The 18006-nt window shown below is 40.9% G+C and overlaps 1 protein-coding gene across 6 annotated transcripts; it reads left to right on the top strand.

Moving 5' to 3' along the window:
• The first annotated feature begins 12819 nt into the window (after positions 1-12819).
• On the top strand, positions 12820-17540 carry LOC119335355. 6 transcript variants are annotated; one of them, XR_005161832.1, is made up of 10 exons: positions 12821-13387; positions 13807-13942; positions 14312-14453; positions 14695-14749; positions 14871-15044; positions 15440-15764; positions 15853-15922; positions 16175-16272; positions 16381-17283; positions 17355-17540. XR_005161832.1 is itself a non-coding variant. In XM_037607498.1 (3 exons), exons 1-3 carry the CDS (start codon positions 13121-13123, stop codon positions 14437-14439), a joined length of 519 nt encoding a protein of 172 aa, XP_037463395.1. In that variant the 5' UTR covers positions 12820-13120; the 3' UTR covers positions 14440-14454. The 6 variants fall into 6 exon arrangements, 2 of the variants coding, with proteins under 2 accessions (XP_037463395.1, XP_037463389.1); XR_005161836.1 differs by lacking the exon at positions 17355-17540 and having other exon boundaries at positions 12825-13153; positions 13286-13387; positions 16381-16794; XR_005161834.1 differs by lacking the exon at positions 17355-17540 and having other exon boundaries at positions 12823-13387; positions 14161-14453; positions 16381-16794.
• Positions 17541-18006: the final 466 nt, after the last annotated feature.

Below are 18006 nucleotides of genomic sequence, written 5' to 3'. Positions count from 1 at the left end.
ACTAGTTTAGTTTATAAAAGAAAACTATAAAAAATGGAGTTAAGTTTGTCTCATACGCTTCGTCTTTTTAATATCTTTCGTGAGTTTGATGGAAAGGAAAATTGTGCTCAAGTGCTAGAAGAAGAATGCATTAAAATGCTTGGTACTAAATCTTTGAATGATGAGCATGATTGCAATGTTGTTAGTATGAACTCTTTGAATATCCATAGTACTAATGATGATTGCACTAGTTATGATGAAAATGTCTCCTACAAGCATATTGATTTTTGTGGAGTAGATTGGATTTGCATGGACACACCAAATAGAGAAAATAGATATTGCAAGAGCCATAAGTATTTAAAACTAAAGGTTTGCAAGAAAGTCTTGATGAGTGTGCTAAAAGATTCAATATTCTCCTTGTGAACTTTGCAATGAACGTGGTCATTTAAATCTCCAATGCAAATTGTTTTATGATCGAATCGTGTCCAAAAATTGTGATAGCTTGATTACCCTTGGGCATCATAAAGAGCTTAGTCTTCTTTTGGGGTATGAAGAAATGAAACGTATAACCGAGGATATTCCAAAATTTAATCTTGATAGATTTCTTGATTTTCATCTAGAGGATATTTATTTGTATTGTGCAGAGAATTGCATTGAAAATCCTTATATTGCCAATTACATAAAGAAAAGAAAGCAAATAGAAGATGAAGATAATACTAATGAAAGGGGAGAGACTTCCCAATCTCCTCCTATTATTTCTTTTGATGAATCAGGTAATGAGGAGGAGCTTGCTATTCAACCAATCTCATCAATAAGGAGCTCAAAGAGGAAGGTTGAACCCACACATAATGTGAAGAAGATAAAGAAAAGAAGGAACAACAAAGGTAGAAAGGTATCCCTCCCAAATGATGTTACTCCTACTACTCATTGTGATGATGATAATTGCTATACTATTGGTGCTATCAATATTTTTAATGATGAGAGTGATTATGATTATGATATGAAAGGGCCCAAGCTTGGGGAAGCTATGTTTTATGAAGATGATATTTTTAGCATCCCAAGTTTTGATATGCAAAGTTGTTATGATGATAGCATGCCTCCTACCTATGATGATTATATTGATGAAAGTGGGTTCGGAAGAGTGTCAACTTTAGTAGGTAGTGATCCCACTATTTTGGAGGATGTTGAATTTTATTGTGATGAATTTGAAAGTGGATTCGGAAGAGTGTCAACTTTATTTAGTGGTTCCACTATCTTGGGAGAGGTTTCAATCGATCATGATGAGAACAAAGTTGCTACTTATGATGATTATTGTGATGAAACTTATGCTATAAAAAGTAGTGATGATTATATTTATAAAACTTGTCATGATTATGATTACCCTTTTTCTGAACATTACTCTTTTAATGTGGAAACAACTTTTAGTGTTCAAGTCTCTTATGATACTCCCACTATTCCGAATGAGAAGAATTTTGCTTATGTGGAGAGTAGTAAAAATTCTATGCTTGTAGATCCTGAAAAGAATGCTTTAGGTGCTGGTTATATTGTTAAATTCATTCATGATGCTACTAAAAATTATTATGAGGGAGGAACATATGCTTGTAGGAATTGCAATAATGTCAAGTTTCCTCCCTATGTGCTTAAATTCTTGAAGCTATGCTTGTGTTACCTTCCTATGCTAGTTGATTATTATTTCCATAAGTTGTTTGCTCACAAAATCCCTATGCATAGGAAGTGGGTTAGACTTAAATGTGCTAGTCATATGCTTCATGATGCTCCCGTTATGTTTCAATTCTTATCTTTTATGTGAGCATCATTGTCATCATCATGCCTAGCTAGAAAGGCATTAAAGAAAAGCTCTTGTTGGGAGACAACCCAATATTTATCCTTACTGTTTTTGTGTTTCCACATGATTATGCTACTGTAATAATCATGTTTTATAGCTTTTGTTTCAATAAAAGTGCCAAGTAAGACCTTTAGGATGGCTTACGGTGATAGTTGTGTTGATCCTGCTGAAAATCAGAAACTTTTGCACCCAGTAAATTAGTTTTGTTAATTCACAGAAACGTTCTTCTGCTCTGATTCTTTTTTCTCTGGATTGGAACACGAATTGCTTAGGACTTCCTAATTTGGTGGGTTTTTGGAGTTCCAGAAGTATACGTTTGATACAGATTACTACAGACTGTTCTGTTTTTGACAGATTCTGTTTTCTATGTGTTGTTTGCTTATTTTGATGAATCTATGAGTAGTATCGGAGGGTATGAACCATAGATAAGATGGAATACAGTATATATTACACCAATATGAATTTAGAATGAGTTCATTACAGTACCTAAGTGGTTGTTTTATTTTCTTATACTAACGGAGCTTACGAGTTTTCTGTTGAGTTTTCTGTTGTGGAGTTTTCAAGTTTTGGGTAAAGATTCGATGGACTATGTAATAAGGAGTGGTAAGAGCCTAAGCTTGGGGATGCCCAAGGCACCCCAAGGTAATATTCAAGGACAACCAAGAGCTTAAGCTTGGGGATGCCCCGGATGACATCCCCTCTTTCGTCTTCGTTCTTCGGTAACTTTACTTGGAGCTATATTTTTATTCACCACATGACATGTGTTTTGCTTGGAGGGTCAATTTCTTTTGTTAGTATTTGCTTGCTGTTATTTAGAATAATGTTTTGCATCTTTAGTTTCAGTAAAAAAGTCAAGGATAGCCTTTGCCTTGCTTATTTTGCAAGTATAAATGTTGTTGTTTGAAAACAGAAAGTTTACCGCTGTTGCAAAAATTCCCTAGAAAAGTCAGAGAGTGGTATAATGTTGAATCTTTTTGCATATTGAGATATGATAAATTTATTACAGTGGGAATTTTAGTTCATAATTTTTGGAGTCAGGAAAGTATTGATACTCTTGCATTCTTTACAGACTGTACTGTTTTGGCAGATTGCTGTTATGTTTGCATTGTTTGCATATGTTTGCTTGTTTAATGATTCTATTTGAGGATAGGAGTGTTAAATATGCAGAGGCATTTAGTATGCAATGTTGAATAATAATCTTAGTGTTTTGTTACAGTAGAAAATGATAAGGTTTTGCATTGGTTTATACTAACCTATCTCACGAGTTCTTGTTGAGTTTGGTGTGGATGAAGCTTTTGATAAAAAGAGAAACCATGATATGAGAGGAATTAAGGAGACACAAAAGTTCAAGCTTGGGGATGCCCAAGGCAACCCAAGATAATATTTCAAGAAGTCTCGAGCATCTAAGCTTGGGGATGCCCCGATAGGCATCCCACCTTTCTTCTTCAACAACTATCGGTTAGTATCGGTTGAGCCTAAGTTTTTGCTTCTTCACATGAGTTGTGCTATCCTTGCAATATCATTTTATTTTGTTTTGCTTGCTGTTTGGATACAATACCAGGATCTGAAATTCTTAAATGAGAGAGAGTCTTTGCATAGTTACATAATTATTTAGTTACTCATTGATCTTCACTTATATCTTTCGGAGTAGTTTGTCATTTGCTCTAGTACTTCACTTATATCTTTTAGAGCACAATGGTGGTTTTATTTTGAAGAAATTGATGAACTCTCATGCTTCACTTAGATTATTTTGAGAGTCTTAAATAGCATGGTAATTTTTTTAATAATCCTAATATGCTAAGCATACAAGATTTGTAAGAATTCTTATGAGTGTGTTGAATACTATGAGAAGTTTGATGCTTGATAATTGTTTTGAGATATGAAGATGGTGATATTAGAGTCATGCTAGTTGAGTAGTTGTGAATTTGAGAAAACTTGTGTTAAAGTTTGTGATTCCCGTAGCATGCACGTATGGTGAAACGTTATGTGATGAAGTCAGAGCATGATTTATTTATTGATTGTCTTCCTTATGAGTGGCGGTCGGGGACAAGCGATGGTCTTTTCCTACCAATCTATCCCCCATAGGAGCATGCGCGTAATACTTTGCTTTGATAAATTGTAGATTTTTGCAATAAGTATATGAGTTCTTTATGACTAATGTTGAGTCCATGGATTATACGCACTCTCACCCTTCCACCATTGCTAGCCTCTCTAATACCGCGCACTTTTCGCCGGTATGATACACCCACCATATATCTTCCTCAAAACAGCCACCATACCTACCTATCATGGCACTTCCATAGCCATTCCGAGATATATTGCCATGCAACTTTCCACCGTTCCGTTTATTATGACACGCTCCATCATTGTCATATTGCTAGCATGATCATGTAGTTGACATCGTATTTGTGGCAAAGCCACCGTTCATAATTCTTTCATACATGTCACTCTTGATTCATTGCATATCCCGGTACACCGCCGGAGGCATTCATATAGAGTCATATTTTGTTCTAAGTATCGAGTTGTAATTGTTGAGTTGTAAGAAAATAAAAGTGTGATGATCATCATTATTAGAGCATTGTCCCAAGTGAGGAAAGGATGATGGAGACTATGATTCCCCCACAAGTCGGGATGAGACTCCGGACGAAAAAATAAAAAGAGGCCAAAGAAGCCCAAATTAAAAAAAAGGAGGCCATAAAAAAAAGAGAAAAGGCCCAAATAAAAAAAATGAGAGAAAAAGAGAGAAGGGACAATGCAACTATCCTTTTACCACACTTGTGCTTCAAAGTAGCACCAAGATCTTCATGATAGAGAGTCTCCTATGTTGTCACTTTCATATACTAGTGGGAATTTTACATTATAGAACTTGGCTTGTATATTCCAATGATGGGCTTCCTCAAAATGCCCTAGGTCTTCGTGAGCAAGCAAGTTGGATGCACACCCACTTAGTTTATTTTGTTGAGCTTTCATATACTTATAGCTCTAGTGCATCCGTTGAATGGCAATCCCTACTCACTCACATTGATATCTATTGATGGGCATCTCCATAGCCCGCTGATACGCCTAGTTGATGTGAGACTATCTTCTCCCTTTTTGTCTTATCCACAACCACCCTTCTATTCCACCCATAGTGCTATATCCATGGCTCACGCTCATGTATTGCGTGAAGATTGAAAAAGTTTGAGAATGTCAAAAGTATGAAACAATTGCTTGGCTTGTCATCGGGGTTGTGCATGATCTAAATACTTTGTGTGGTGAAGATAGAGCATAGCCAGACTATATGATTTTGTAGGGATAACTTTCTTTGGCCATGTTATTTTGAGAAGACATAAATGCTTTGTTAGTATGCTTGAAGTATTATTATTTTTATGTCAATATTAAACTTTTGTCTTGAATCTTTCAGATCTGAATATTCATATCACAAGTAAGGAGAATTACATTGAAATTATGCCAAGTAGCACTCCGCATCAAAAATTCTTTTTTATCAATTACCTACTCGAGGACGAGCAGGAATTAAGCTTGGGGATGCTTAATACATCTCCAACGTATCTATAATTTTTGATTGCTCCATGCTGTATTATCTACTGTTTTGGGCAATATTGGGCTTTATTATCCACTTTTATATTACTTTTATGACTAACCTACTAACCGAAGGCCTAGCCCAGATTTGCTGTTTTATGCCTATTTCAGTGTTTTGAAGAAAAGGAATATCAGACGGAGTCGAAATGGAACGAAATCAACTGGAGAAGTTATTTTTGGAAGGAAACCCACCTGATGGACTTGGACCCCACGTCAGAACATACGGGAGCTGGCCACGAGGGTGGGGGGCGCGCCCACCCCCCTAGGGCGCGCCCCCTGCCTCGTGGGGCCCCCGAAGCTCCACCGACGTACTCCTTTCACCCATATATACCTACGTACCCTAAAACTTCCAGAATAGAAGATAGATCGGGAGTTCCGCCGCCGCAAGCCTCTGTAGCCACCAAAAACCTCTCGGGAGCCCGTTCCGGCGCCCTGCCGGAGGGGGAACCCATCACCGGTGGCCATCTTCATCATCCCGGCGCTATCCATGACAAGGAGGGAGTAGTTCACCCTCGGGGCTGAGGGTATGTACCAGTAGCTATGTGTTTGATCTCTCTCTCTCGTGTTCTCTCTCGTGTTCCCTCTATGGCACGATCTTGATGTATCCCAAGCTTTGCTATTGTAGTTGGATCTTATGATGCTTCTCCCCCTCTACTCTCTTGTGATGAATTGAGTTTCCCCTTTGAAGTTATCTTATCGGATTGAGTCTTTTATGAGAACACTTGATGTATGTCTTGCCGTGTTTATCTGTGGTGACAATGGGATATCATGTGCCACTTGATGTATGTTTTGGTGACCAACTTGCGGGTTCCGCCCATGAACCTATGCATAGGGGTTGGCACACGTTCTTGACTCTCCGGTAGAAACTTTGGGGCACTCTTTGAAGTACTTTGTGTTGGTTGGATGAATCTGAGATTGTGTGATGCATATCGTATAATCATGCCCACAGATACTTGAGGTGACAATGGAGTATCTAGGTGACATTAGGGTTTTGGTTGATTTGTGTCTTAAGGTGTTATTCTAGTACGAACTCTTTTATAGATTGATTCGAAAGAATAACTTTGAGGTGGTCTCGTACCCTACCATAATCTCTACGTTTGTTCTCCGCTATTAGTGGCTTCGGAGTGACTCTTTGTTGCATGTTGAGGGCTTGTTATATGATCTATCTATGTTATTATTGTTGAGAGAACTTGCACTAGTGAAAGTATGAACCCTATGCCTTGTTTCCTATCATTGCAATACCGTTTACGCTCACTTTGATCATTAGTTACCTTGCTGTTTTTATTATTTCAGATTACAAAAACCTTTATCTACCATCCATATTGCACTTGTATCACCATCTCTTCACCGAACTAGTGCACCTATACAATTTGCCATTGTATTGGGTGTGTTGGGGACACAAGAGACTCTTTGTTATTTGGTTGCAGGGTTGCTTGAGAGAGACCATCTTCATCCTACGCCTTCCACGGGTTGATAAACCTTAGGTCATCCACTTGAGGGAAATTTGCTACTGTCCTACAAACCTATGCACTTGCAGGCCCAACAACGTCTATAAGGAGAAGGTTGCGTAGTAGACATCAAGTAATTACTCAAGCTTCTGATCTGATCAACGACATGAGAAATGACTCAGTTGAGATCAATGACCTCACTACCCAACTCCAAGAGCTTAACAACCATATGCAAAATATGAAATCCAAGTTTGTCATCAAGCAACTTGAAGAATATTATGTGGATGTCAATAAGGCTCTGACTATCATTCGGCACAGATGATTGGGATTTCACTCAGACTTGGATCAAATCGTTCGCAAAATTTGCCTCGATCATCAAGCCCAAGTGACTGAGTAAAATGATCTTGTCAAAGGGCACATCGACCCGTCGAAGTAAAAGAAGAAGAAAAAGATAGCAGAGAAGAATGTTCCTCCTCCTCCATCAGTCACTGAGCCACAGAAATAAAAATCTCCGGAATGAGATATTCCTTCGCCGACTCTTGAACCAGCTGCAGATGCAACTACTTCGCCAAGGCCAACTGAATTAGTGCTCGTGGCTTCACCAGTTCATGAAGAAGATCCGGCTCAACCAAATGTTTTGGAAGAAGGTGAAATTGCTTAGTCTGCACACCAGGCTTCTCCAGCCCGTGTTGAACCAAATGATTCGGTTCCTCCCTTTGCTCCTCCAACAACTTTTGAAGCAAATCTTCACTTATCTACTGTGGCCAATAAAGACTCAGTTCCTAACAGAGTGTCTGATCCATCTCCTCTGAGAATTTCACTCGATACTACACGATGAACCTCAGATGTTGATCCCTCTGCAACAAAACCTGCCTCTGCTCATCACCCAGACTCAGTAATTTATGGCGGTGAAGCGATCTCTGTTAAACATGAACTCAAGTACCCTTATCCTCGCGAGCGACTGCCGTTGTGTTTCCATCGGTGTTGGCATCAAAGGGCCTCTTTGCAATCGGAACACTCATCCGCTTTTCTTTCAAGAGAGTCCATAAAGCAAGCCCCACACATCTGAATCTCCTCGGTTCTAGACCCAGGAATAGGCAATATACTACTCGTGGATTCTTTATGACAGCCTCAAGATTTTCCCTCGTGAGTTCCTAGATATTGCTACTATGAAGAACATCTGTTGTTTCAACCAAATACTACAAGACATCGAAGACTTTGGTCTCACAAATGTCTTTGGCTATCAGCAACGGGGAGATTATTCTTCAATTTTATGCAACATTATATATCTCCGGTGATGAATCAGATAGCATAAAGTGGATCATGGAATGGATGACTGAAGGAAAGAGAATAAAATGCTCTGCATGGACTTTGTGCCTCATTTTTCATTTCCCTCGGTTTGAACATGGCAAGACTGAGATTCGGGTTCATAACATTGATGCAATCACCGATGAAGATTTCCGATGCACAATGGATGAAGATAAAATTCGTGACTACAATGGTCCTCCTCTGCCTGAGCACATGAGATTCAACAATCAAACTTTATATCATATTCTCACTTACACCCTCTGTCCACTGGCCGGGATGAATACAGACAACGTAATATCTGATGTTCTTCACAAAACCATCCATGTCATCTCATAAGGTTATATCTTTGATGTCGAAGATATGTTCTTGCGCATACTGATGGATTCAGCTCAGTCACCGAAAACTATCAAGGTATTTGCACCCTAGATTCAGAAAGTGGTTGACTATGCAATGAAAACCGAATATCTTGCCAAAGTCAGCCACAAAAGCTTCATTCCTCCTGTGCGTGATACGTTGAAAGTAATGGGAGATTTTTCTTTGGAGAACGCACCAGTGTCAAGCCCTCCTGATTATCATAACACCTTCAATGGACCAAAGCTACCTAAGCGTGATCGTCTTCCGAACACTCAACCTCCTTCACATCTTGAAGTGAGAATGCACACTCAACAGTTGTTGCTGAAGCATATGGCCGAAGACCGTCAAGAGAAAGAACATCTGGTAGCTGAACTTAATGCACTTCACAACCGAACAAAAGTTATGCACATGATCACAACAGAAAACAAGAAGTGTTTATGGAAATTGCTTCAGAAACTCTTCTCAAAGAAGCAGTTGAGCCACTCCCATCTCAAAGAACTCTATGAGTATATTGATCAAGGGTTTACTACTAAAGATTTTCAAGATCGCCTTACTCCGCCTTTGCCAGCTCGTGAACCAACAACGAATTTACTCCGGATTCAGGTGCACAAAATGCCCGACGAGTCAGAAGCCACTTCGCCCACTAAGAAACTTGCTGAAGAATTTTTTGTCTCACAGGTCCCAACAGGCTGATCCCAATTTGCCTCCGTCCTCTCAGCACCATGCCAGTCTTGAAGAATCTGCTGCTGATGATGACGTTGAAGATCTACCAGCCACCTCTGAATCAGAAATGTCTTCGGGAAGTTCTTCGGGCGATGCCTCACAGTGAATCAAATTCACATATTTCTCGCACTCATGTTTTTCATCACCTTTTTGACACTAGTTGACAAAAGGGGGAGAATTACATCGAGAGTTTCGATAGATTTTCTCTGTTGGATTTGGTCTCCACGTTTATTTGCTCTGGTTTATGAGTCTTTTGTGGTGTATGTTTCAGAGACTTTTTATGCCTCTTGACGTGCTCTGTTGTAAAACTTTTGATATGATCTATAATTTTAATAACCCCGCCTGCTGCACCATTCTCTCTTGAAGTACTTGTTTTTAAGGTGGAATTATTCTTAGAAGTCATAAATGATTGCACTATATTCTCTATGGATTAATTATCATTAGTGCAAATCATTACCTCGCTTGATTGAAAAATCCTCCTTATAAGTAAATGAATTGCAAGGAGTTTCATTGTATATCAATTGACCATGCATACATCTAGGGGGAGTATGTTTCATCATCGAGTCAAGTAACACAAGTTCACTCTTGTTCAATTTACTTTCACTTATCTATCTTCACTTTGATGATTATCTGTTTTGTCAACAACTGTCCAAAAGGGGGGAGATTGTTGGTGCAATGATAGTCCCCTTATGTTTTGGAGTTTGTTGACATAAACAGTATGGGACTTATGTGTTTGCTAGTGCACACAGAGTAACAGGTCCCTGAAGTATCAAGGAGTTTGATGCAAACGACGAAGATAATCTCCCTCCGTGGCAGCAAAGGTTATTACTGAAGATAAAGCTAACAAGAGTGACCCCTAAAAATTGCTGAAGCTCAAGCAATTGGTTCAGTGTTTGTTCAAAGAATATGACTGCATTAGAGGAAGAATGAAGACGAAGTGAAGACGTAGCATTTGTTTCGACATTCTTCTTCTTTCATTGAGTCATAGGACCACCGTACTATTAAGAGGGATGTAACGTTCGACGCTTTTGATTCTCTGATGCTAAACCCAAATCCTATGAAAAAGGAGAGAGAAATCTCTTTGTGTTCCGAGCAAATACTTGCCAGCAAGAGACTGTGATCCTCTTTGCTGCGAGAGATTTGACTCGGACCGAGGAGTTAGCATTACTTGTTCCTCAAGTAATGTTACCGTTGCTCCAAAAATAGACCATTGTGAACGTGTCGGTTGGCCATTGACTGGACCTCGTGTCCAAAATGGTCATTTCCCGTCAAGGAAGGCTGCGGCTATAAATAACCACCCCGTGTCGGCTTTGTCCGGTGGCTGCTCCGTTTGATTCTGAGAAGATTGTTAAGCAACCCACTATCTCAAGAGCATCACTAGAAAAGTTTAGTACACTCCGCCTATTACTCTTGAGAGCTGCAAACTCTCTAGACGGTTAGGTGTCAAATTCTTTAGAGACCAAGAGTGATTGTGGTTCTCAAAGAAGAAGTCTATAAAGGTTCGGAGATCGCCTTCAAGTATCTACCATGAGTGATCGGCATGGGTTGACGAATCGACTATCAAGGAGAATAGGGCGAAGAGAGTTTATCTTCCGTGTTAAGTCACAGCCCCTCCAACCAGACGTAGTCCTTGTGCAGAAGGACGAACTGGTCGAACAAATTCCTTGTCGCCATCGAGCATCTTCGGTTATCTCTCTCACTCATGATTACCTTTGATGCACGTCCATTCGTATGATTCTTGATGCATGTTTTAGTTCTCTTTCGATGCTCTGTTCTAGTTCACCGTAGTTTACTTTTCTTTCATTCCGTTGCTGGGTTATGAGAGATTTAAGTTTTCCGAAGAAAATTTAAAACTCCCATTCACCCCGCTCTGGTAGACATGCTTCGTTCCTATAGGGTCACAAGGGTCGAAGAAGACAATGTTTACCTAGGTTCAGGCCCTCTCGAAGAGGTAATACCCTACGTCTTGCTTTGATTGTATTGATGATTGTGTATTGAGTACAAGCTTGATCTACCTCGAGATTGTAAGTTGTGTCCTAACCCTAGGGCTAGGAGGATGTGATTATGACCGGGTCCCCTCTACAATCTAAACCCCTTGGCTTATATACATGCCAGAGGGGTATCTAGGGTTACATGGTCGGTTGCGGGTCCAAGGATGTGCACAGCGATGACCGAAGATATCCTTGGATTACACATCAAGTCGTCGGCAAAAGCTGTCTTGATCACGTCGAGGTGCGAGGCTTCCGGAGTCCTTATGAGAATGAGGGCCCATAAGCCCGGCCCAAGGAGTGTGGGCCAACCAGGTTGGTACCCCTAGTCCAGGACATCGTCAAATTGCTCTTTACTTTCTAGCCGCTTTGCCCTATCCCTATTTTCTTTTAATCGTGTAGCTAGCAAGAACAAGGGGATTGACAAACCCCCTTGCCTTTGTTGGGTGCAAGCAATTAATTTGTTGTGTGCAGGTACTGCTAATGTTGGTGGCTTGGTGCTTTCTACTCGTTCGATAAACCATGGTTCTTAACTAAGGTAAATACTTTATGTTGTTATGCTACATCACCCTTCCTCTTCGAGGAAATCCAACAACTCCAACGAGAGTAGCATCAGCATTTTGCCAAGACCTTCACATGCTGGCGGTTACTAGGTTGTTCCCGATGGCCACGTGGTTGATTCGTCACGGACAACTACATTGTCTCTGACGCACCGCCGGCCGGTGTGCTCCTCCTTCCACTCCATGTGTTCGACGAATTTTGTGCAAGGATTTTTTTTTGCTTTCTTCATGGGATGATTTTCTTTTGCTTTCTTTGCGAACAATATAATAGATGACAGTTCAAACTATTGCATGCACTGGAAGTGGAAAACTGCCATGTAGCATGGCATGGACAGTTCAAAGGATGCAACAAGGTTGCCACCGTCATTCTTGAGGTCGTGGCTGATCAGGGGCATGGATTTGGCATGCGTACTTTGGGACGCATGGTTCTTGCAATGACAACAATGTGCTCCAGAGGTCACCTCTATTTGCCAAGTTAGCCAACAGAGAGTCATCACCGGTGGAGTTCCTAGCCGCATCTACAACAGGGGCTACTACCTTGCGGATGGGATATATCCAAGGTGGTCTACTTTTGTGAAGCCAATTTTAAACTCAAGGTAAGAAATAACTCTACTTTCAGATTGCTCAAGCGGCCGCTAGGAAAGATGTGGAGAGTGCTCTCGGGATTTTACAGGACCGAATTGCTATTGTGCGAGGATTTTGGGACCAAGAGATCCTCTGTTACATCATGACGGCGTGCGTGATCATGCACAACATAATCATTGAAAATAAGCGTGGCGAAGATTAGGACTACACCTTTTTATGAGCTAATGGGGAAACCCGTGCAGCCGCGTAGAAGGGAGGACTGAATCCGATGCTTTGTTGAGACGTACCATGAGATTCGAGATGTCGATACCCACAATTAAAAACAATAAGGTGTGCATTAAGGCTGAACGCTCGCGCTAGCCACGTCGGATAGGAAACGACAAAACACACGCGACGGGATTGGTCAAATCGCTCACACATGCGGGATTGGTCTAAACCTAACGCGGGTCTCCACCAGACTCCGCGAGGCCACGACGCCTTCCCTCTTTGCCGCCGCCGCCGCCGCCTCCTCCTCCTCCTCTCTTCCCTCGTTCTCCAGCCGCCGCCACTACCCTCGATCCTTCCTCCTCGGCTCTACCCACCCCATCCTCTGTCCTCTCTCCACTCCTCCTCCTCTCACAGGCCCTGCCGCCGCACATCACTGCTTCCCGTTGACGGTGAAGGCCCTGCAGATCCAGCCAGGAGGAGGCAGGTGACTCGAGCAGGGCTGGTCGCCACCGTGCGCCCACTCCGTCGTCACGGGTTGTCGCCATGCTCCCCTCCTCTACACGTCATCGCCTGAAGGTCACTGTTGCCGCCGCCGATTTACTCCCCATTCCTCTCCACCATCGGTGTCCATTGTGTCCGTCTCCAGGGATCCAACTATGGCCGTCGCTTTGTTTCCTTCCTTTTCTGATCATCTCGTCCACAACGCAGCGGTGGCCGCGGTGCGGACAATCGGCGGAAATAGGTAGGAAAGGCCCGACAGTGGTGCCACGCGGGATGAAGCAACGGCGGCACAGGAGCTTCCCGGCGCAGGTCATCTTCCTCTCCTTTGTCCTCCCCCATTCCCCTCCTAGATACTCGTTGATTAAGAGGTACAAGTGGGTGGCCAGCTGCAATTTCTACATGGAAGACATCTGGTTAAGATTTACCTTGGGTTCTTGATTCCATTTTCTCAATGGTTATTACTTATATGTAATTAGTACGTAGAATAACAATTTTTGTATACCATGTTTGTGGCTGAATGCATCGAGTTGCTGGAATTGTTGTATTAGATCACAGGCATTATTGATTGTCTTACCAATGGTCCAAATAAATACACAACCAGTGAAATTGACTGTGGTTTTGATTTACTTTTCTTACAATAGAGTAAATTTCATTATTTTTTAGTTTGGACATACTTCTATCGGTTTGCTTCTAATTGCAGCTTAATCTGTAACTTGTGTAACTTGTAGGCTTTGCACTACAGAGCAGTTGGTGGTAGGAAGGACATAGTTCGCCAAGAACTTATGGTTAGGTGTACGGCGAGAGGAGGAGGAGGAAGCACTTCTTTGACAAGATCCATAGCTCTCCACCTCTGTATTTCCAATGGTAAGGATAGTAGACAGTGCCAATTTTAGGTGTGGTATACTCAAAATTTCGCTGTATCTTTTTTCACGAGTATTTGCAACGGTAAGGATAGTGGATAGTGCCAATTTTAGGTTGTGGTATACTCAAGATGAATTGGTTCTCTTGGGAGGAAAATAAGGAAGTCAGAGTTTTGTGTTCTCATTTATAAGCTTGATTTTTTTTCCTAACTCATGATGCAGTGTAGTAATGTTATTCCGGACGCATGCGATTTACAAAATAAATGGAGTAGCAAATATCATATACCTGGTTAAGGGACTAGCTGGTTTCTGATCCACTGCAAATTGAGCATTCTTTTGTGGAGGAATATTACAATGAAAAAGTTGTCATCAGTATATATCTCAGATCGGCGTGTCATGGGAGCGGATACGGCGGCAGACACAAGTAGAGCAAAGCGAAGCCAGCGCGATGGCCAGGCCCTCCAAGCACACAGCCACTGCCTCCTCGCCAAGATACGCTAGCCTGCATCTACAAGGTGAGTCCCCAACTGCAATTTTGTGAGCCCTCAACTCCAATTTGTTTCTAAAGATTTTTGAACAACAACATGACTGTACATCTACTCTAGCAATTTGTTATATTGGTCATATGTGTCCTATGGATGGTTTGGATTCCTATAATTAGGAAGATGTCGTATTTGGCTGTTTTTTTGTGCAATGACCAATTAGTTGTGCCATTTGCTTATCAGATTTTCATGCTGTGGTGTTATTGCAATCCAGGAAAAAAAGGAACTTGCCCGTATGGTGTTCACTAAAAAGAAGAATCTGGTAAAAGGTTGGTCCATGCTTATCTCCACTGATTACATCTTCTTTGTGGTTAACTGTGGTCACAATCATTTATTACCGCTAAAGAAATTATAAGTGAATTGTTTCTTTCTATCTATGTTTGTCTATAGATTGGATGTGGGCTGTACGTGGACATGAACTTGTTCCTGGGATTCAGAAGGGAGGACTTGCCATGGAACTTCGAGAAGACGGAGAACCATGTGCACCTCCATGTCGTGCTTTGGCAGAAGCCGGATGCCGACGAGTCAGAACGCCTGCTGAAGAAGCCACTCTGCTCACCATTGGTATGACAGACTTGTCGGTCCTTAGATCATGTATGTATCATCTGCTTCTATGGAGAGCCTATGGCCTATGTGAATAAATGCTTTGATTGGCATTGTAATATCTTCTGTTTGGATCTGTTTGTTAATAATGATGGCAAGCAAAAAAAGACATTTTAATGGATTCACATGGGTGTGTTATTCTGGAGCAGGTTGATCATGCTGCCCTGTTTGAACTGATATTATTCAGTCTCATCAACTCTGAATATGGTGTATGGTGTACTCACATCCATGCCAACTATTGCCATAGTTGCAGACTTTGACACTTTTGGTGTTGCACCTATATGTAACCTGAAAAAATATTCCAAGAATCTTCTTTGATATTATTTCTGATATTTTCATAATACATATGTTCTCAGGCGCTTTCCGTGGGAAGTCATAGCAATGGAAACGGAGTTGTAGCTCTTCTGAAAATTGCAAGGATCTTTTCACACATCTATTCAAGCCCTAAGACCAGAAGCAAGTTTAATCTTCTCTTTGGATTAACATCTGGCTGACCCTACAATTAAAATGGAACTAGCAAGGTTATCAATTTTTGTTACAGTGGCTTGAAGTTTTGACCAACATGTGTGTGATATTATTGACTATGCAATTTACTTGAATATCATTGGTTCCTGGAGCAATGATCTCTGGATGCATGTATCAAAGCCTCCAGAGAAGCCTTACATCAAGCAAATCTTTGAGGTACAGTAGCCATTTCAATTTTTTTGGTTCATAACTTTGATTACTTGCAATTATAAGTCTTCTATAACTTGAAGTGTGTTTCCTTCAGGATTTTTCGGATGTCTCCAAGGAAATGGGCATTTCAGTCGCACAAGAAGATTAATGTGTCAAATTCTAGAGTATGTTCTTGCCTTTTGAAGGATTGTATACCATCATTAGGTTTGAATCCGATTAGGATTTCAGATAATCCGTCCTACATGGACCTACTGTTAGTAGTAGCACAATGGCATTATCATATCATGTGCCGCCCAGCGTGACAAACTAGCGGAGCGGTTCCCAGCCGAGCACGAAAAATAATAAACTTACACCAATCCTCGGTTTTCATGCTACAGAATTTGTGTGCTCATATAGTTGTATCTACGAAATCGCAGACTGCATGCTGAACAAGCTTCAGATTGAGGAGAGCTTGGTCCCCAAGATGTGCCTAAATTTGTACAGGGAATAAGGAACTACAATGGCCGGTCTGAAGGTATATATGTCCCACAACGCTTAGATTAACAAGTTTCTGTTAGTTTCATAGTATTTCAACTACATGTTCTGTTTCTAACTTTTTTTCATAATCCTGTTGATGTGCCAGCTTATGGGCTATGATTTCGACTACGAGGAATTCCACGCCAGCATGCACGGTAAATTGCCATATGAGAAGTTGAAGCCGGACCCTGTCCTGAGGAACCTACTGCTTTCGATGCCTCAAAATCCCTCTGATGTTTCTTGCTACATCACATCAGCAAGGGGTCTGTGACAGTTAAATGCTTCAGCAGTTACAGCTTGTCGTTGCACCGTAGATATTCACCAACTCTGATGAGGGTCACGCAGCCGCCCTCCTCTTGGTTAACTCTGACATTCATTGTGCCATTTATATCAAAATATTGCATGAGTTTTTGTTGGTTGTTCAGGGACTAAGCTTATCTCGGTTACTGTGAATTTTAATTGTACTCTGGGTCAAGTGATTTTTTGATATGGTAACTAATTTCTTGTTCTTTTTGCCAAATTCTAATTTAAAAACAAAACAGTAAGAAATCATGCATGATGTTTCAAGTAAAATAAACAAATAAATGCAGCCTCGACTGCTGATCTACTCCCTCCGTTCCAAATTACTCATCGCAAAAATGGATGTATCTAGAACTAAAATACATCTAGATACATCCATTTCTGTGATGAGTAATTCGGAATGGAGGGAGTATGAAATAGATGCCACCAGGAAGGTGATGCCTTCAATTCATCATGTTCTTTGCCTGCCTAATTTTCCTCTCATCCTCTTTTGTTGTATTCACAGTGTTTGTTTTTTTCTGGACAAAGGTTGTGCATCTTTGCAGGAGGATTATCAGGCCTGAGTGACATTTCTGAAAAAAAAATCGTTCAAAGCTTGGTGTTCATTGCTGTTATTGTTCCTAATTTGAAGGGGACTGAGATATCTACCTAGGAAATTCAAGTTGTGTTATCTTCAAATGATCGGACATCTGAAATAAATTAGATATTAGTAAGTCTATTACTAAGACAAAGACATTGTGTTGTTTTTCATAATTTTTCTGAATTGTCTTGGAGAAGCAGGTAGGCAATACTGATGAAGCCCAGTCGTATGAGCCGAGGGCTCAGACCGTCTCGCCGCACTGGATCTGATCTTACATGCCAAGCACTTGAGCAGAGGCTGATCATTTAATGTTGTGACAGTAATAAGAGTTGTCCGGATTTCTTCTTTCCTGTACTATAAATACAAGAGACATATGTGCTACACTACTTTTGGACAAACTGTAATGGGTGGTCCTCGTTACATGTACAACCAGTATAATGGATCTGAGCTCATAATTTCTTGGCTGCTTTTGTGTTTATATACATGCTTGCTTTTCAAACAAATATAATCCGCACACCAGTACAATCACTTTGATGGACATCAACTCGTATAATCTTAGTATTTCTGGGCTTATCCATCTGACTTGCTGATACATACAAATAACATCAGCTCATGGACATTGCATCGCCTCTAGATGCACCATCGAAGACACTGCAGCCCCTGTGTCAGTATAATCTAATATAATGTACCACTAAGTACTCCTAATTATGCTCTATCCTGTGATAACCTATGGTTTGCTTTTGGGCCCTCTTATCACATGCTTTTCAAGACGCTAAACCTATGTTGCTGCTTATGTTAAATGCACTATTCTCAGTCAGATATTTCATGTTTAGATCTATAATAGGCTTTCTC

The sequence above is a fragment of the Triticum dicoccoides genome, chromosome 1B, assembly GCF_002162155.2.
Source record: "Triticum dicoccoides isolate Atlit2015 ecotype Zavitan chromosome 1B, WEW_v2.0, whole genome shotgun sequence".
NCBI classification, from domain to species: domain Eukaryota; kingdom Viridiplantae; phylum Streptophyta; class Magnoliopsida; order Poales; family Poaceae; genus Triticum; species Triticum dicoccoides.
This window is presented reverse-complemented; position numbering and strand designations above follow the sequence as displayed.

Coding starts and splice junctions, on each gene's coding strand:
- LOC119335355 (XM_037607492.1), top strand. CDS start 13,121: ATGCTCCCCTCCTCTACACGTCATCGCCTGAAGGTCACTGTTGCCGCC. Junction 13,388..13,806: donor ACAGGAGCTTCCCGGCGCAG/GTCATCTTCCTC, acceptor TGTAACTTGTAG/GCTTTGCACTACAGAGCAGT. Junction 13,943..14,311: donor CCACCTCTGTATTTCCAATG/GTAAGGATAGTA, acceptor AGTTGTCATCAG/TATATATCTCAGATCGGCGT.